General features: G+C 39.8%; 1 protein-coding gene across 2 annotated transcripts in view; it reads left to right on the forward strand.

The window, feature by feature from the left end:
• Nucleotides 1–20,833, forward strand: part of LOC131952563 (uncharacterized) — a 62,574-nt gene extending 41,741 nt beyond the window's left edge. Inside the window, exons 5-14 of one of the 2 annotated variants that reach the window (XR_009388545.1) lie at nucleotides 2,894–2,998; nucleotides 3,933–4,075; nucleotides 9,403–9,534; nucleotides 11,677–11,790; nucleotides 11,933–12,047; nucleotides 14,135–14,248; nucleotides 16,686–16,781; nucleotides 16,913–17,134; nucleotides 17,360–19,378; nucleotides 19,423–20,833. Coding sequence is in view for 1 of the 2 variants with exons in the window: in XM_059315285.1 (XP_059171268.1) it covers nucleotides 2,894–2,998; nucleotides 3,933–4,075; nucleotides 9,403–9,534; nucleotides 11,677–11,790; nucleotides 11,933–12,047; nucleotides 14,135–14,248; nucleotides 16,686–16,781; nucleotides 16,913–17,134; nucleotides 17,360–17,376 (1,058 nt within the window). In the remaining variant the exon portion in view is untranslated. Of the gene's footprint in view, nucleotides 1–2,893; nucleotides 2,999–3,932; nucleotides 4,076–9,402; nucleotides 9,535–11,676; nucleotides 11,791–11,932; nucleotides 12,048–14,134; nucleotides 14,249–16,685; nucleotides 16,782–16,912; nucleotides 17,135–17,359 lie in introns of both variants that reach the window. The other variant, XM_059315285.1, reaches the window with a different exon arrangement.
• Nucleotides 20,834–21,473: the final 640 nt, after the last annotated feature.

A 21,473-nucleotide genomic window follows, 5' to 3' on the forward strand; every position in this document is an offset into this window, starting at 1 on the left:
ACACAAGTGGACACATCCCCCACAAGTACCACACAAGTGGACACATCCCCCACAAGTACCACACAAGTGGACACATCCCCCACAAGTACCACACAAGTGGACACATCCCCCACAAGTACCACACAAGTGGACACATCCCCCACAAGTACCACACAAGTGGACACATCCCCCACAAGTATCACACAAGTGGACACATCCCCCACAAGTACCACACAAGTGGACACATCCCCCACAAGTACCACACAAGTGGACACATCCCCCACAAGTACCACACAAGTGGACACATCCCCCACAAGTACCACACAAGTGGACACATCCCCCACAAGTACCACACAAGTGGACACATCCCCCACAAGTACCACACAAGTGGACACATCCCCCACAAGTATCACACAAGTACCACACAAGTGGACATATCCCCCACAAGTACCACACAAGTGGACACATCCCCCACAAGTACCACACAAGTGGACACATCCCCCACAAGTACCACACAAGTGGACACATCCCCCACAAGTACCACACAAGTGGACACATCCCCCACAAGTACCACACAAGTGGACACATCCCCCACAAGTACCACACAAGTGGACACATCCCCCACAAGTACCACACAAGTGGACACATCCCCCACAAGTACCACACAAGTGGACACATCCCCCACAAGTACCACACAAGTGGACACATCCCCCACAAGTATCACACAAGTGGACACATCCCCCACAAGTACCACACAAGTGGACACATCCCCCACAAGTACCACACAAGTGGACACATCCCCCACAAGTACCACACAAGTGGACACATCCCCCACAAGTACCACACAAGTGGACACATCCCCCACAAGTATCACACAAGTACCACACAAGTGGACACATCCCCCACAAGTACCACACAAGTGGACACATCCCCCACAAGTACCACACAAGTGGACACATCCCCCACAAGTACCACACAAGTGGACACATCCCCCACAAGTACCACACAAGTGGACACATCCCCCACAAGTATCACACAAGTACCACACAAGTGGACACATCCCCCACAAGTACCACACAAGTGGACACATCCCCCACAAGTACCACACAAGTGGACACATCCCCCACAAGTACCACACAAGTGGACACATCCCCCACAAGTACCACACAAGTGGACACATCCCCCACAAGTACCACACAAGTGGACACATCCCCCACAAGTATCACACAAGTACCACACAAGTGGACACATCCCCCACAAGTACCACACAAGTGGACACATCCCCCACAAGTACCACACAAGTGGACACATCCCCCACAAGTATCACACAAGTGGACACATCCCCCACAAGTATCACACAAGTGGACACATCCCCCACAAGTACCACACAAGTGGACACATCCCCCACAAGTATCACACAAGTGGACACATCCCCCACAAGTACCACACAAGTGGACACATCCCCCACAAGTATCACACAAGTACCACACAAGTGGACATATCCCCCACAAGTACCACACAAGTGGACACATCCCCCACAAGTATCACACAAGTGGACACATCCCCCACAAGTATCACACAAGTGGACACATCCCCCACAAGTATCACACAAGTGGACACATCCCCCACAAGTATCACACAAGTACCACACAAGTGGACACATCCCCCACAAGTACCACACAAGTGGACACATCCCCCACAAGTATCACACAAGTACCACACAAGTGGACACATCCTCCATTCTTTACAATGAGTCGCAAGGAAAATATTTCTATCGGAAAGTATCGGAAATCAATGACTCAAGTAGAAAAAGCTCATGAAAAGTTTTGGAGAAAAGATAATTTTGTCAATTATTTTAGTGATCAATCTGAGCAAACAGTACAACATAAACAGGTAGCGGAACAGTTGACTGTAAACTATCAAACGATACCACCTTCAACTATCAAACGATACCACCTTCAACTATCAAACGATACCACCTTCAACTATCAAACGATACCACCTTCAAGTATCAAACGATACCACCTTCAAGTATCAAACGATACCACCTTCAACTATCAAACGATACCAACTTCAACTATCAAACAATAGTACCTTCAACTATCAAACGATACCACCTTCAACTATCAAACGATACCACCTTCAACTATAAACGATACCACCTCAAACTATCAAACGATACCATTTTAAACCAGCAAACAAAACCATTTTAAAACACAAGCAAACAATACCACTTTAAACCTGCAAAAAATACCACTTTAAAACACAAGCAAACAATACCACTTTAAACCTGCAAAAAATACCACTTTAAAACACAAGAAAACAATACCGTCTCTCGATAGACGTAAGGTTGAAAGATGCAAACAAAAACATCAGTAATATGACACTTCATCATTAATGTGATACTTCATCAGTAATGTAATACTCAGAGAGAAGAAAAACTTAATGAAAGATGTCAGTTCATCAAAGAATATTTCCCAACATATTTCCCGATCCTACCAAAATGATTAGAACGGGCAGATTCTTCTTCGTTCTAAACTTACAGTGTCGGGATTCCTCCAACACAATTAACTCTACGTGTCAACTGGCCAATTTTAGGACGTTGACTCCAATTTCAGCCTGCTTTTCTTTTTGGTTTTGCTTCTGTAGACTTTGTCCAACCAAGAACAAACTACAGGGCAACACTTCTCTTTACCGACTCGACCATACCATCACCGAATAGGCAAATGATCCAACCAACATTATTAGAACAAGTAGATGGGCCAAGCAAAATATTCTCAAACTTAGATGTTTGCGAGCAAAATTACTTGAAATTGTTTGCAATATTCGAGCTTTCTCGACAAAAGTATTCCACTAAGCATATTTGATAAACAGACCCAAAAAAAATTCCACCAAATTATTTGTTTATCCACAGGCAAAGAATCGCACCAGAACAATGTAGTAGTGCACAAAGAGCAGGTCTCACACTTGGAAAACAAAGGGGGCGAGAAGACCAAAGTAGAGGAGAAGGAAGAGAAAGGTGAGACCATTTGTTCGTTTCTCCTTGACAGAGTATACCCGGAAGAGAAATTTATGTTTTTTCCGATATACGGAAGTGATGCTTTACTGTATTTCCTCTTTCTAAAATGATGAAAACATATTTTGAACACAATAACTTGAATACGGTTTCAGTTTGGTGGACTCAACTTCAAATATTTGTATTAGATCCTAGATGCATGTTTCTATCACTTGTTAGAAATTTCCGGCAAACGGAAGTGGCACTTTACTTTCAGTTTCTTTAAAAACCTTTTGATAAATTTATATCATACAGCAGCATATTCTAAGAGCTTTTCGCCCCAATGTGATGTCTAAGAAAACTTACGGTTTTGTCATAAACGTTTCTACCAAACTGGTGTCACTGTTATACACGGTGGCGTCACTGTTATACACGGTGGCGTCACTGTTATACACGGTGGCGTCACTGTTATACACGGTGGCGTCACTGTTATACACGGTGGCGTCACTGTTATACACGGTGGTGTCACTGTTATAGACGGTGGCGTCACTGTTATAGACGGTGGCGTCACTGTTATAGACGGTGGCGTCACTGTTATACACGGTAGCGTCACTGTTATACACGGTGGCGTCACTGTTATACACGGTGGCGTCACTGGGATGGTGCGGTAACTGTGTGCCCCCCCCTCCACCCTCCCTCTAACAGTTATTGCATTTTCGGTTTCTCTTCACCCCTTTCCCAATTATTCGGTTCTTTTTCATAAGACAGTGTTTTGAAAGTAAATTTCTCGAGTTCGTGTCACTCTCTAAATAGTGTCACCAGGATCGCCGCCGTTGTTTTGGCATATTGCTGGAACATGTTGTTTGGACAAGTCCCTGGAACATGTTTGTGCATGTTGCCCGAACATGTCTCACCAAGTGTGTGTACATTGTGTAGTTTTCTGTTTATCTTCTTACAGTGGTAGATGCAAAGACAGGAAACGTTATTGCTGACGTCAAACAGACCGTAAAAGAAGAAAGTTCCGGAAGCGCCAAGCCCGAGACGATAGTAAAAACTAAAGTGGACATTCCTTCAGAGGGGATCCACAAGACCTTCGTCGAGGTAGGGCATTTCTTGTGCATGTTGTAGTCATTCCTTTCTTGTGCATGTTGTAGTCATTCCTTTCTTGTGCATGTTGTAGTCATTCCTTTCTTGTGCATGTTGTAGTCATTCATTTCTTGTGCATGTTGTAGTCATTCCTTTCTTGTGCATGTTGTAGTCATTCCTTTCTTGTGCATGTTGTAGTCATTCCTTTCTTGTGCATGTTGTAGTCATTCCTTTCTTGTGCATGTTGTAGTCATTCCTTTCTTGTGCATGTTGTAGTCATTCCTTTCTTGTGCATGTTGTAGTCATTCCTTTCTTGTGCATGTTGTAGTCATTCCTTTCTTGTGCATGTTGTAGTCATTCCTTTCTTGTGCATGTTGTAGTCATTCCTTTCTTTTACATGTTGTAGTCATTCCTTTCTTTTCCTTGTAAATGGTGTATTAAATTTAGTCGATAGCGGCGGTTGTGTGAGGATGGGGGGGGGGGGCTAATGGGGAGGCTTCTCCAGATCTGACTGTTGGAGGGCCACCTCACCATAACGGGCTACCAGAGCATTTAATTAAGTTACTCTTTGTTCCCGTCTAAAACTCTACATTAGACAAACAAAGCAAAACGGCAGATGAAGTAGAACTATTATGTTTCTTGACCTCGGTACATGAAGGGATGATGTGGTCAGCACTTTGCCAAGCCATCCTTACGTTCCCCAAAGTAAGTTGGGTGCCCATCAGAGTTAGGACGTCCTTACGTTCCCCAAAGTAAGTTGGGTACCCATCATAGCTAGTACGTCCTTACGTTCCCCAAAGTAAGTTGGGTACCCATCAGAGTTAGGACGTCCTTACGTTCCCCAAAGTAAGTTGGGTACCCATCAGAGCTAGTACGTCCTTACGTTCCCCAAAGTAAGTTGGGTACCCATCATAGCTAGGACGTCCTTACGTTCCCCAAAGTAAGTTGGGTACCCATCAGAGCTAGGGCGTCCTTACGTTCCCCAAAGTAAGTTGGGTACCCATCATAGCTAGGACGTCCTTACGTTCCCCAAAGTAAGTTGGGTACCCATCAGAGCTAGGGCGTCCTTACGTTCCCCAAAGTAAGTTGGGTACCCATCAGAGCTAGGGCGTCCTTACGTTCCCCAAAGTAAGTTGGGTACCCATCAGAGCTAGGGCGTCCTTACGTTCCCCAAAGTAAGTTGGGTACCCATCAGAGCTAGGGCGTCCTTACGTTCCCCAAAGTAAGTTGGGTACCCATCAGAGCTAGGGCGTCCTTACGTTCCCCAAAGTAAGTTGGGTACCCATCAGAGCTAGGGCGTCCTTACGTTCCCCAAAGTAAGTTGGGTACCCATCAGAGCTAGGGCGTCCTTACGTTCCCCAAAGTAAGTTGGGTACCCATCAGAGCTAGGGCGTCCTTACGTTCCCCAAAGTAAGTTGGGTACCCATCAGAGCTAGGACGTCCTGCAAGTCCGAACCTTCGGGCCAGCATTTAAACGATCTACTATTCGAGAACGTCGTCCCAATTGTTGTATATAACGTCCCAATTGTTGTATGTAACGTCCCAATTGTTGTATATAACGTACCAATTGTTGTATGTAACGTCCCAATTGTTGTATATAACGTCCCAATTGTGTATGTAACGTCCCAATTGTTGTATATAACGTCCCAATTGTTGTATGTAACGTCCCAATTGTTGTATGTAACGTTCCAATTGTTGTATATAACGTCCCAATTGTTGTATGTAACGGTGTAACAAAGCTATCAAAATAGATCAAGGAATCAATGAAATTCTTCACCGTGATATAGCAGAGTTTTATTAAATTTGTCGAATTATGAGAAATATATTTACAAGAGAAAAGTTTCATCGACTACAGAATATGGTGTCAGCTGCCGATACATTATTTCATCAAACATCTGACCATTGTATCGGCTGAACTAAAAAAAGTTATTTTCTGATTTGAAAAAATGTGTTTTTCCCAACTGCATTGTCTGATAGATTTCAACAGACTGTGTCAAGAGCTCCATAAAATAGCAAATACTAAAGCCTTAGATGGGTACTAGAAAAAGATTCTTTCATTTCCTACATTCAACTCTAACTTCCCGTGTGTCTTTTACTGCGGAAATGGCACCAGGCGCGAACTGTATCCATTTGACAAGCACTTGCTTATCATCGATTGGCTGAATCCTACTTTCTGTAAACAGAACACGATCAAATTAATCAGACTTGTGATGAATGGGCTTGGAGCTTGATGCAGTGACGTCATATCGCGTCATTACTTTCCCAGGGGAGATAACTTGGCCCAAGTTCAAGCTAATACATTCTTTGACGTGAAGAGCATAGCAAGTGTGTCGTCATAAATATGCTCACATAATCTATTTTAAGCTGGTGCTCTAGTTAGTATAGGGCAAAAAAATTTTATACATTTTGACAGTTTTGTTGTTGTGTTTTAATAATAAATGGTAGCAATGTAGTTGTGCGTGAATGCACTGATCGAGCGTGTTTAATAGAATAAAAAAGAACCTGACATGTGATGAAAGGCAGAAGACGTTATTTTAATTATTTAACTTTTCTAAAATAAAAGTATTGCTTGGAGGGCCCAGTAATAATATGCTTAGCTCTTGGCATGGAATCTAAAACCGCCGAATAAGAGTAAAATGTGCTAGAAATCTCAGAGATTTTTAAAGACTAGAAATCCTAAAATAACCTGATCGATTGGACGTATAAAAATGTTGTAGCTCAGTTTTGCCAGCCGCCTCCCACGCACCTTCAGGCGGTGTTCACACGGGGCGACTAGACGGTACCAAGAGGACATCATTTTATGGCATTTTTCATGAATATTTCAATCATGATTTGATTGGTTTATTGTAGTGACCTACTTGTAATCTTGTGGGGAAAATGTATCTTTGCATATGTTATCATCGAATGGGTTTTATTACACACATATTTATTGGGCCGCATACATAATTGAATGGCCCTCTTTTGAGATGTGTAGAGCAGTATCGTGTGAAGAGCTAGTTGATCAAATCTGTGCCGCCAACTTCCCGCCCACATTTTGCTATTTTCAGTTGCATCGATTGGTCAGGAACTGGGAGCCTCTTTCTGGTAGGGGAGGGGGGGTGTGACGAGGGTGGGAGATTGTGGGTGGGAGAGCTTCTACAGTACACCTGGTGGATAGGGGGGGGGGGGGGCATTCTGTGAGAAGGGAAAGAAATTGTTTCTGCAATACAAGGGGTGGGTCAATTGTTTTCTACGAGGAGGGGATTTTTCCTCTGGTGTGTGGGGTTGGGTTATGTAATTTTATGCTGTACATGATGGATTATTACTGGATCGAAGGTTTACATCATGTCTAACTTGAAGGCTTGTCTAGTCTCGTTTGTACAGCGGTCTAGTGGTCTACGAGGTAGAATTGTCTAAAGGTCTTATTTGCAGATTTTTTAAGGACTGACTTTAGCGTAGTTTCAAAGACTAGTTTTGAGGCTTGCCGAATAGTCTAGTTTGTAGAGGTCCAAATATTCTAGAATTAAGTCGTTTCAATTTGTAGTTTTCTTGAACTTTGTCCTAGCTTACTTTTACTGATTGTCAAATGTTAAAGATGTAGGGGTTAATTCTCGTCAAATGTTAAAGATGTAGGGGTTAATTCTCGTCAAATGTTAAAGATGTAGGGGTTAATTCTCGTCAAATGTTAAAGATGTAGGGGTTAATTCTTGTCAAATGTTAAAGATGTAGGGGTTAATTCTCGTCAAATGTTAAAGGGATAGTTAAAGATGTAAGGGTTAATTCTCGCTCGAAAAAAAGCAGGTTTGACTAAGTCCTGTGCTTAGATTAGGGGTCGTCCATAAATGACGTCACACTTGTAGGAGGAGGGGGGTCCGTAATTTTGTGACGGTGTGTGATGAGGGGGAGGGGGGTTCAGCGGGTGCAACGTCACACTTTTGCATTATAAAAAAGCAATTTTAGAAAACGGATTTTAGACGTTATTTCGCGTTTTAGAAAACTGTTTAAATATATTGTAATAGGAATTGATTAAAAGACTCTATTTTGACAGAGTTCAGACAAGATTTAGGAAAAATATCGATGTTTAAAAAAAATTCAACTGCAGTTTTGAGGGGGAGGGGTTGTAGGCTGAGGTGTGACGTCATTTTAGGGGGGGGGGTCTGGCGTTTTGTGACGATGTGTGACGGATCGGAGGGGGGAGATAAAGATCGTCAAAAAAAACGTGACGTTATTTATGCATAACCCCTTATTTGTTTGATTTCAAGAGATCTGGAAACTTCGGACACAAAAAGCGGAGAAAAAGTTATAACTCAATAATTAAGTTCAGGTTTATCCTTGGTCTCATGCCCTTCTGTGCTGCCATTAAAGCCAGAATTAGGAGATTGCTGTCTGGCTAACTTGGTGAAGATATGCCTGACAAATCTGGTTTAAAATCGATACTAGCTTTCCTTCGTATTGATTTTATATACGTCTCACAACAATGGATGTTGGCGTAAATTTCCGTTAAACATCATCACCTGATGTTTTGATGTATAAGAACCATCGTATAAGTTCAACACATCATTAGACAGACAATTAAGTCATAAGGAGATGTGAGTTGTTATGACCAGATGGCCCCCCACCCCCCCCTCCCATCCACCCACTGAAAATAGTCCATTTCAAAGTTGAACATAACAGTTTAGCTTGGTGCTCCGATAAACACAACATTGACTGATGCTTATGTTAACCCAACATTATAGACCTATGCTTATGTTAACCCAACATTATAGACCTATGCTTATGTTAACCCAACATTATAGACCTATGCTTATGTTAACCCAACGTTAAAGACCTATGTTTATGTTCACCCAACGTTATAGATCTATGTTTATGTTAACCCAACATTATACTATAATTGATTGATGCTTATGTTAACCCAACATTATAGACCTATGCTTATGTTAACCCAATATTATAGACCTATGCTTATGTTAACCCAACATTATAGACCTATGCTTATGTTAACCCAACATTATAGACCTATGTTTACGCTGAGTTTAACCCAACAATATAGACCTATGCTTATGTTGAGTTTAACCCAACATTATAGACCTATGTTTACACTGAGTTTAACCCAACATTATAGACCTATGCTTATGTTAACCCAACATTATAGACCTATGTTTACACTGAGTTTAACCCAACATTATAGACCTATGTTTACACTGAGTTTAACCCAACATTATAGACCTATGCTTATGTTAACCCAACATTATAGACCTATGTTTACACTGAGTTTAACCCAACATTATAGACCTATGTTTACACTGAGTTTAACCCAACATTATAGACCTATGCTTACGCTGAGTTTACCATTGTACCCACAGGAAGCTGGCAGTGATGGCGTGCAGGCACCAGAACCTGAGCTGACACCTGCAGACATGGCCGAGTACCTGTACACAACCCAACAGTTCGAGGCCTTCTACTCGGCACTGGACAGGCTGGTCAACCAATCCAAGGTATCAAATGCTGGTGTTTAACTAGTTCATCCTACTGCTCCAATGGGACGATATAGTTTGAGATATTGTATAGTTTGGTGGGTCTAACTTTACAGCTGAATCTATCTGTTATTGTGCCAGTGTGCTATAGTTTGGTGGGTCTAGCTCTACAGCTGAATCTATCTGTTATTGTGTCAGTGTGCTATAGTTTGGTGGGTCTAGCTCTACAGCTGAATCTATCTGTTATTGTGTCAGTGTGCTATAGTTTGGTGGGTCTAACTCTACAGCTGAAACTGTTATTGTGCCAGTGTGCTATAGTTTGGTGGGTCTAGCTCTACAGCTGAATCTATCTGTTATTGTGTCAGTGTGCTATAGTTTGGTGGGTCTAACTCTACAGCTGAATCTATCTGTTATTGTGCCAGTGTGCTATAGTTTGGTGGGTCTAACTCTACAGCTGAATCTATCTGTTATTGTGTCAGTGTGCTATAGTTTGGTGGGTCTAACTCTACAGCTGAATCTATCTGTTATTGTGTCAGTGTGCTATAGTTTGGTGGGTCTAACTCTACAGCTGAATCTATCTGTTATTGTGTCAGTGTGCTATAGTTTGGTGGGTCTAACTCTACAGCTGAATCTATCTGTTATTGTGTCAGTGTGCTATAGTTTGGTGGGTCTAACTCTACAGCTAAATCTATCTGTTATTGTGTCAGTGTGCTATAGTTTGGTGGGTCTAACTCTACAGCTGAATCTATCTGTTATTGTGTCAGTGTGCTATAGTTTGGTGGGTCTAACTCTACAGCTGAATCTATCTGTTATTGTGTCAGTGTGCTATAGTTTGGTGGGTCTAACTCTACAGCTGAATCTATCTGTTATTGTGTCAGTGTGCTATAGTTTGGTGGGTCTAGCTCTACAGCTGAATCTATCTGTTATTGTGCCAGTGTGCTATAGTTTGGTGGGTCTAACTCTACAGCTGAATCTATCTGTTATTGTGTCAGTGTGCTATAGTTTGGTGGGTCTAACTCTACAGCTGAATCTATCTGTTATTGTGCCAGTGTGCTATAGTTTGGTGGGTCTAGCTCTACAGCTGAATCTATCTGTTATTGTGTCAGTGTGCTATAGTTTGGTGGGTCTAACTCTACAGCTGAATCTATCTGTTATTGTGTCAGTGTGCTATAGTTTGGTGGGTCTAATTCTACAGCTGAATCTATCTGTTATTGTGTCAGTGTGCTATAGTTTGGTGGGTCTAACTCTACAGCTGAATCTATCTGTTATTGTGCCAGTGTGCTATAGTTTGGTGGGTCTAACTCTACAGCTGAATCTATCTGTTATTGTGCCAGTGTGCTATAGTTTGGTGGGTCTAACTCTACAGCTGAATCTATCTGTTATTGTGCCAGTGTGCTATAGTTTGGTGGGTCTAACTCTACAGCTGAATCTATCTGTTATTGTGTCAGTGTGCTATAGTTTGGTGGGTCTAACTCTACAGCTGAATCTATCTGTTATTGTGTCAGTGTGCTATAGTTTGGTGGGTCTAACTCTACAGCTGAATCTATCTGTTATTGTGTCAGTGTGCTATAGTTTGGTGGGTCTAACTCTACAGCTGAATCTATCTGTTATTGTGTCAGTGTGCTATAGTTTGGTGGGTCTAACTCTACAGCTAAATCTATCTGTTATTGTGTCAGTGTGCTATAGTTTGGTGGGTCTAACTCTACAGCTGAATCTATCTGTTATTGTGTCAGTGTGCTATAGTTTGGTGGGTCTAGCTCTACAGCTGAATCTATCTGTTATTGTGTCAGTGTGCTATAGTTTGGTGGGTCTAACTCTACAGCTGAATCTATCTGTTATTGTGTCAGTGTGCTATAGTTTGGTGGGTCTAGCTCTACAGCTGAATCTATCTGTTATTGTGCCAGTGTGCTATAGTTTGGTGGGTCTAACTCTACAGCTGAATCTATCTGTTATTGTGTCAGTGTGCTATAGTTTGGTGGGTCTAACTCTACAGCTGAATCTATCTGTTATTGTGCCAGTGTGCTATAGTTTGGTGGGTCTAGCTCTACAGCTGAATCTATCTGTTATTGTGTCAGTGTGCTATAGTTTGGTGGGTCTAACTCTACAGCTGAATCTGTTATTGTGCCAGTGTGAGTTTAACAACTGAATGTATGGTTTCTGCAGATGTCACCAGAAGATGCTGAGATCTACGCCAAAACTGTCGCTGTTGAATACGAGAGGCTGCAGCTTGCAGATTTTGAAGAGAAAGTTTTCGCTGAGAAGAGAATGTACCCTAAGGTACAGTTGACAAATTGTTTGTTGGGCGGTTTAATTATAATTTGATGCGCTCTACATCACCTGTCTTAGTTCAGTTTCCGGACCAAAACCGGTAGAAGATTCTGAGTTCACCCAGCTTTAATGGGTACTTAACATTTTTCAGTACGCTCTACCTGAGGACGTGTACATCCCCAACTCTAACCTTGACCTACTGAGCAGCCCAAATATGGCTAACGAAGAGCTTATTGCAATGAATGAGTTGGCTGGTTATCCTTATGGTAAGTCTGTCAAGTCTTTATCATCTGTGACATTTTCTTATCATTTTAAAGCCTGACATTTTATCATAATTTTAAAGACTCACAATATCTCTATGACCTTTGCATCACTAGATGTGAGCTCCATTAAAGCCTGACAATATCTCTATGACCTTGGTATTACTAGATATGAGCTCCATTAAAGCCTGACAATATCTCTATGACTTTTGCATCACTAGATGTACGCTCCATTAAAGCCTGACAATTTCTCTATGACCTTTGCATCACTAGATGTGAGCTCCATTAAAGCCTGACAATATCTCTATGCCCTTTGCATCACTAGATGTGAGCTCCATTAAAGCCTGACAATATTTCTAAGACCTTTGCATCACTAGATGTGAGCTCCATTAAAGCCTGACAATATCTCTATGCCCTTTGCATCACTAGATGTGAGCTCCATTAAAGCCTGACAATATTTCTATGACCTTTGCATCACTAGATGTGAGCTCCATTAAAGCCTGACAATATTTCTATGACCTTTGCATCACTAGATGTGAGCTCCATTAAAGCCTGACAATATTTCTATGACCTTTGCATCACTAGATGTGAGCTCCATTAAAGCCTGACAATATCTCTATGACTTTTGCATCACTAGATGTGAGCTCCATTAAAGCCTGACAATATATATATGACCTTTGCATCACTAGATGTGAGCTCCATTAAAGCCTGACAATTTCTCTATGACTTTTGCATCACTAGATGTGAGCTCCATTAAAGCCTGACAATTTCTCTATGACCTTTGCATCACTAGATGTGAGCTCCATTAAAGCCTGACAATATCTCTATGACTTTTGCATCACTAGATGTGAGCTCCATTAAAGCCTGACAATATATATATGACCTTTGCATCACTAGATGTGAGCTCCATTAAAGCCTGACAATTTCTCTATGACTTTTGCATCACTAGATGTGAGCTCCATTAAAGCCTGACAATTTCTCTATGACCTTTGCATCACTAGATGTGAGCTCCATTAAAGCCTGACAATTTCTCTATGACTTTTGCATCACTAGATGTGAGCTCCATTAAAGCCTGACAATTTCTCTATGACCTTTGCATCACTAGATGTGAGCTCCATTAAAGCCTGACAATATCTCTATGACCTTTGCATCAATAGATGTGAGCTCCATTAAAGCCTGACAATATCTCTATGACCTTTGCATCAATAGATGTGAGCTCCATTAAAGCCTGACAATATCTCTATGACCTTTGCATCACTAGATGTGAGCTCCATTAAAGCCTGACAATATCTCTATGACCTTTGCATCAATAGATGTGAGCTCCATTAAAGCCTGACAATATCTCTATGACCTTTGCATCAATAGATGTGAGCTCCATTAAAGCCTGACAATATCTCTTTGACCTTTGCATCAATAGATGTGAGCTCCATTAAAGCCTGACAATATCTCTATGACCTTTGCATCAATAGATGTGAGCTCCATTAAAGCCTGACAATATCTCTATGACCTTTGCATCACTAGATGTGAGCACCATTAAAGCCTGACAATTTCTCTATGACTTTTGCATCACTAGATGTGAGCTCCATTAAAGCCTGACAATTTCTCTATGACCTTCGCATCAATAGATGTGAGCTCCATTAAAGCCTGACAATATCTCTATGACCTTTGCATCAATAGATGTGAGCTCCATTAAAGCCTGACAATATCTCTATGACCTTTGCATCAATAGATGTGAGCTCCATTAAAGCCTGACAATATCTCTATGACCTTTGCATCACTAGATGTGAGCTCCATTAAAGCCTGACAATATCTCTATGACCTTTGCATCAATAGATGTGAGCTCCATTAAAGCCTGACAATATCTCTATGACCTTTGCATCAATAGATGTGAGCTCCATTAAAGCCTGACAATATCTCTATGACCTTTGCATCACTAGATGTGAGCTCCATTAAAGCCTGACAATATCTCTATGACCTTTGCATCACCAGATGTGAGCTCCACTAAAGCCTGACAATATTTCTATGACCTTTGCATCACTAGATGTGAGCTCCACTAAAGCCTGACAATTTCTCTATGACCTTTGCATCACTAGATGTGAGCCCGGCTGAGCAGTATCTGATGCAGCAGCAGGAAATTGCTAATCTTGGCAACGAGATCAACCTCAATGAATTTTTGACAGCTCTGTGGAACGAGGCTTATGGGAAAGGTGAGTTTAAATATCTGCCCTCTCCTGAGTTCAAATATCTGCCCTCTCCTGAGTTCAAATATCTGCCCTCTCCTGAGTTCAAATATCTGCCCTCTCCTGAGTTCAAATATCTGCCCTCTCCTGAGTTCAAATATCTGCCCTCTCCTGAGTTCAAATATCTGCCCTCTCCTGAGTTCAAATATCTGCCCTCTCCTGAGTTCAAATATCTGCCCTCTCCTGAGTTCAAATATCTGCCCTCTCCTGAGTTCAAATATCTGCCCTCTCCTGAGTTCAAATATCTGCCCTCTCCTGAGTTCAAATATCTGCCCTCTCCTGAGTTCAAATATCTGCCCTCTCCTGAGTTCAAATATCTGCCCTCTCCTGAGTTCAAATATCTGCCCTCTCCTGAGTTCAAATATCTGCCCTCTCCTGAGTTTAAATATCTGCCCTCTCCTGAGTTCAAATATCTGCCCTCTCCTGAGTTTAAATATCTGCCCTCTCCTGAGTTCAAATATCTGCCCTCTCCTGAGTTCAAATATCTGCCCTCTCCTGAGTTCAAATATCTGCCCTCTCCTGAGTTTAAATATCTGCCCTCTCCTGAGTTCAAATATCTGCCCTCTACTGAGTTTAAATATCTGCCCTCTCCTGAGTTTAAATATCTGCCCTCTCCTGAGTTTAAATATCTGCCCTCTCCTGAGTTTAAATATCTGCCCTCTACTGAGTTCAAATATCTGCCCTCTCCTGAGTTTAAATATCTGCCCTCTCCTGAGTTCAAATATCTGCCCTCTCCTGAGTTCAAATATCTGCCCTCTCCTGAGTTCAAATATCTGCCCTCTCCTGAGTTCAAATATCTGCCCTCTCCTGAGTTCAAATATCTGCCCTCTCCTGAGTTCAAATATCTGCCCTCTCCTGAGTTCAAATATCTGCCCTCTCCTGAGTTCAAATATCTGCCCTCTCCTGAGTTCAAATATCTGCCCTCTCCTGAGTTCAAATATCTGCCCTCTCCTGAGTTCAAATATCTACCCTCTGTCCTGAGTTCAAACATCTGCCCTCTCCTGAGTTCAAATATCTGCCCTCTCCTGAGTTCAAATATCTGCCCTCTCCTGAGTTTAAATATCTGCCCTCTCCTGCATTCAAATATCTGCCCTCTACTGAGTTTAAATATCTGCCCTCTCCTGAGTTCAAATATCTGCCCTCTCCTGAGTTCAAATATCTGCCCTCTCCTGAGTTTAAATATCTGCCCTCTCCTGAGTTCAAATATCTGCCCTCTCCTGAGTTCAAATATCTGCCCTCTCCTGAGTTCAAATATCTGCCCTCTCCTGAGTTCAAATATCTGCCCTCTCCTGAGTTCAAATATCTGCCCTCTCCTGAGTTTAAATATCTGCCCTCTCCTGAGTTCAAATATCTGCCCTCTCCTGCATTCAAATATCTGCCCTCTACTGAGTTCAAATATCTGCCCTCTCCTGAGTTCAAATATCTGCCCTCTCCTGAGTTCAAATATCTGCCCTCTCCTGAGTTCAAATATCTGCCCTCTCCTGAGTTCAAATATCTGCCCTCTCCTGAGTTCAAATATCTGCCCTCTCCTGAGTTTAAATATCTGCCCTCTCCTGAGTTCAAATATGTGCTCTCTCCTGAGTTCAAATATCTGCCCTCTCCTGAGTTCAAATATCTGCCCTCAACTGAGTTTAAATATCTGCCCTCTCCTGAGTTCAAATATCTGCCCTCTACTGAGTTTAAATATCAGCCCTCTCCTGAGTTTAAATATCTGCCCTCTCCTGAGTTTAAATATCTGCCCTCTCCTGAGTTTAAATATCTGCCCTCTCCTGAGTTCAAATATCTGCCCTCTCCTGAGTTCAAATATCTGCCCTCTCCTGAGTTCAAATATCTGCCCTCTCCTGAGTTCAAATATGTGCCCTCTCCTGAGTTCAAATATGTGCTCTCTCTCCTGAGATATGGAATACATGCATGCAAAATGTGACACCTTTTATGAAAATAGAATCCAGACTTCAGACATATTATGTATTCACTTTCTATATACTCTGGCTAACTATTCCAAACAATACATGCCAAATGAACCAGATGAACTGTGATTTTAAAACAGACAAAACATTGACACGGGTTGAAACATTTAACACAGGCACATTATTTTACAGAAATGTCCCCTTCCACGTTACCTGTAACAAATATTTTTCTTCTAAGCTTTGAAATAGTGGTATCAGGAAACCAGCAAATGCTTCTGTGTTTAATCAAGATAAATGATATATAGGTCTTCATCAAACCCATTTTAAAATACATAAAATAATTTTAAAATAAATTTTTAAATTGATTTTTAAATTAATTTTTAAATTAATTTGTTAATTAATTTTTAAATTAATTTTAAATTAATTTGAATCAAGGTTATAGAAATGTTGAGACCCATACACCTTGATGTTCTAATAATTTTTTTTTTAATTTCAAGGAAACGAAGAGGCACAAGAAATAGTTCGAATGCTTTATGAACGCGTTAGCCAGGACAATAATCCAGATGACATTGGCCAAATCAGGGACATTTTAGGTACAAGAAGTTTCTCATTCAGGTTGTTTGTGTAGCTGTCAGTGTTGGGCATTTTCTTACATAGCGTTATATATATATATATATATATATATACATATTTAAAGGTCAATCTGATGAATTGTAATTTCTAGTTCAAACAGTCGCTGATACATTGAATGATAAAGCTGCTGTGTTACCTACTGATGAAGACAAAGTTTTGAAACCAGCCCAAAAACAGCTCTTGAAAGAAAAAGTAGAAGCTGTAAAAAGCCTGGAGAAGGAAGAGGAACTCAAGAAACTGGCAACATCCAAGCTGGTGCAGGAAGTCAAGAATGATGTCAAACAGACAGAGAAACTTCAAGATGCTAAGTCAAGTAAGAGCGATTTTTTTTTTTAAATAAAAGTTTTTTATGTCAAGGGCTGCTTGTTTACTTATTTCAACATAAAACATCACATGTTAGATTTACTGTCATACTTTGTATGATCTAAGATTCATATACTTATAAACTTCCTAATGTATGCTTTTAAAAATGAAATGTGTAATAACAGTTATAAGTAATAACCATGGTCATAATATTGTCTAACTTTTCTACTTGCAGAATCACAGAAACTATAACTTCCACACGTCATGAAGACTTATCAAGAAATAAATTTAAATGAACGGAAAAAGTTGAAATATTTTTTTAGGAAACTTGAAAAATTCACACATTAAATTTAAAAATCTAGAAACAATTGTCAAACCTACTTGGCAAAAAACTTCTGTGTCAGAATTTTTAAAAGAGTTCAATGCTCAAATCTATTTTTGAATTTCTATTAATCAATATAAAAAAAATAATTTTTAAAAACTGAAGTTTTTTCAAAATGTTACCAAAACATGTCAGCATTTATTTTGATGTTTCAACCTAAAGGTGGTTTAATATTCAAAATGTAACATAAAAAAAAATGGATTTTGAGAAATTCAAGCACATTCTATCGACAGCTATCAATAAAAAAGCTTGTTATTTTAAAGTTATTTATTATTTATTTTATGAAATGGTCTAAATTTAAAAAAAAAAAGAAAATGGACAAATATTTATTGAGAAATTTTAATTTTTTAATGAATTTTGTTTTGGTTACATTGTCTAGATCTAGATCTAGATCTAGCTAGTAAAAACCAAGACAAAAAAGAAATAATATCCAGGAAACTGTAAATTTAAATTTCTTGTCTATCGTACCACCACCCTTGTTTGTACTTTTATATTGCTACATAGAATCTAGTACAACATGCTTTTTTTTTAAAAAAACAATGTGTACTTAAGATTTTTGTAACTGACTCCAAAAAGAGCTAAAAAATATCAATTTGAGTAGAATCTACATGTACATAAAACATCTGAATTGTTAATAGCTGACACTGATTAACTCCAGCACAAAAACATGTAGTGGTCAAATTGACTGGAAATACCAACATTTTATCGTGTACTTTCTGGCCATGATATCATTTATCGAGTACTTTCTGACCATGCTATTTGGATAAGAGTGTTTATACATTCCCCCCCCCCCCCCCCTCAACTCTTCAGCCTCCATTAGTGCGCTGCATTTGTTACTTGAGATAAAAGTTAATCTAAGTTAACACTCAATCTGTCAGCTAATTACCTACACGTTTATAATGTTAAACTCTGTTGAATTTGACAAAATGGATAGACAGTTACACAATAATAACTGTGTTTTTATGTCATGAATTTCAAAAGAAATGTCACAACTAAATGATAGTTTATTATATTGTGTTTGGCTTTTAGTTCTAACATTTTACCATTTGCATCGCTGCTTCCTAACAGAATGTCTAATGAACAGTAAGAAAAAAATGTAAAAGGTGTTCCCTCAAATTCTGCTGCTTGTTTGTTAGTGTTGTGTTGTACTTTCTTTCTGCCATTTTGTCAACAGCGGGTTGGTTGTCATTCTCAGTCAATTTGTGTCAACATGATAATGAGATTATCACAGATAAGGTTAGACAACCATTCACAGATAAGGCTAGACAACCATTCACAGATAAGGCTAGACAACCATTCACAGATAAGGCTAGGCAACCATTCACAGATAAGGCTAGGCAACCATTCACAGATAAGGCTAGACAACCATTCACAGATAAGGTTAGACAACCATTCACAGATAAGGCTAGGCAACCATTCACAGATAAGGCTAGACAACCATTCACAGATAAGGCTAGACAACCATTCACAGATAAGGTTAGACAACCATTCACAGATAAGGCTAGACAACCATTCACAGATAAGGCTAGGCAACCATTCACAGATAAGGCTAGGCAACCATTCACAGATAAGGTTAGACAACCATTCACAGATAAGGCTAGACAACCATTCACAGATAAGGCTAGACAACCATTCACAGATAAGGCTAGACAACCATTCACAGATAAGGTTAGACAACCATTCACAGATAAGGCTAGACAACCATTCACAGATAAGGCTAGACAACCATTCACAGATAAGGCTAAACAACCATACCAAATCTAGAGCTTGTCTAGTAATTTCAAAAAAAATATTTGACGGATGTTTTCAAAACCTTACATCAGCTTGAGAAATTGGCTTAGTCACTTAATACAGAGGGGCAGTTGACATTAGGTTGATGACATTTACTTTACAGTGATTGGGATAGTTGACATCAGCTTGATGACATTTATTGTACAGTGATTGGGATAGTTGACATTAGCTTGGTGACATTTATTGTACAGTGATTGGGATAGTTGACATTAGCTTGATGACATTTATTGTACAATGATTGGGATAGTTGACGACATTTATTGTACAGTGATTGGGATAGTTGACATTAGCTTGATGACATTTATTGTACAATGATTGGGATAGTTGACGACATTTATTGTACAGTGATTGGGATAGTTGACATTAGCTTGATGACATTTATTGTACAGTGATTGGGATAGTTGACATCAGCTTGATGACATTTATTGTACAGTGATTGGGATAGTTGACATTAGGTTGATGACATTTATTTACAGTGATTGGGATAGTTGACATTAGCTTGGTGACATTTATTGTACAGTGATTGGTATAGTTGACATTAGCTTGCTGACATTTATTGTACAATGATTGGGATAGTTGACGACATTTATTGTACAGTGATTGGGATAGTTGACATTAGCTTGATGACATTTATTGTACAATGATTGGGATAGTTGACGACATTTATTGTACAGTGATTGGGATAGTTGACATTAGCTTGATGACATTTATTGTACATTGATTGGGATAGTTGACAACAGCTTGATGACACTTAGCTACAGACAGCCTTAGAGATTTCAGTTGGTGTCGGTGTAAAATCAACTTTCAGTGAAAATATTTGCATCAGTTACGAGACAATTTTTTTTTTTTTTCTAATCGTATACCCCACACCACGAAATTGTTATTAAAAAAACTTTCGAACGATCCAAACAGAAGGTGGTGGCTAATGTGTCAATCAAAACAAAAATTTCCTGTACCTCCTTGAAAACAAATTAAAACGAAATACATAGAAATAATTTTAAGTAATCTCCATCTTCATATTTAACATCAGTAGTTCACTAATTTTCAAAATTTAGTTTCAATAACTTGAAAGACAAAAACTCAATAAATATTTTTCTATGTAAATAGAACAATAGCAGGCCCCATATGTTAAACAAGGAAAAACTATTTTAAGAAACCATTCAGCACATTCATTTAAAATCAATGAACATGAGATTTTAAAAATCCACAATGTTTCACCAATGTTGATTTCTTGTCTGCATGTCGTTGTGAATACTTTCTATCAGTTGTGTTCTCTCTTTTGGCAAACAAATATTGTCAATGAAAACTGGCATCTACTTTTTGTGGTGGGGGTAATCTTCTATTCGTTTACTATTTTTGTAAAGCATTGTTTTTCCATTTGTGGATTACTTTGTTTTCTCCCTTTTTAAGTTGAAATGTAAATAAATCAAACCACAAACTCATGTTGAAAGAAAAATTAATTTGACTGCCTCACTTGTAAAATGAAGAAAAATATGACAAAGCTTATTTTAAGAATAAAATGTTTTGTTTCGTCAATTGTTTTATTTCTACTTTAAATGAACACTTGGCTTTTATTTTATACTTCCCTGCCAATATTTTCAGATTTCTTTGACAAAACTGCAAGTTGGATTTTAATTTTATGAATACGAATTTCATAAATATTTCAATTCGTATTAGCGAAACGTCATTCTGTGATGGCTGACACAAAAAAAAAATGTCATACAATCGCAGTGTAAGCTTGCAGGTGAATCAGCAACTGACATTTTGAACATTTTTTCTCAGACAATATTTCTCCTCTGTAGCAGAGGCAGCATCGGGAATAGGTGTTGTCGGAGTCAGTCGTAGAATACGTAGTGCCGGAGTCAGTCGGAGAATACGTAGTGCCGGAGTCAGTCGGAGAATACGTAGTGTCGGAGTCAGTCGGAGAAATCGTAATGCCGGAGTCAGTCGGAGAATACGTAGTGTCTGAGTCAGTCGGAGAATACGTAGTGTCGGAGTCAGTCGGAGAATACGTAGTGTCTGAGTCAGTCGGAGAATACGTAGTGTCTGAGTCAGTCGGAGAATACGTAGTGTCGGAGTCAGTCGGAGAATAACCAGGTCCTTTCATACATCCATTCAAAAACCAGGTCCTGTCATACATCCATTCAATAACCAGGCCCTTTAATACATCCATTCA

The sequence above is a fragment of the Physella acuta genome, unplaced genomic scaffold, assembly GCF_028476545.2.
Source record: "Physella acuta isolate Inbredline_101_S28 unplaced genomic scaffold, ASM2847654v3 ptg000877l, whole genome shotgun sequence".
Lineage (NCBI taxonomy): Eukaryota > Metazoa > Mollusca > Gastropoda > Physidae > Physella > Physella acuta.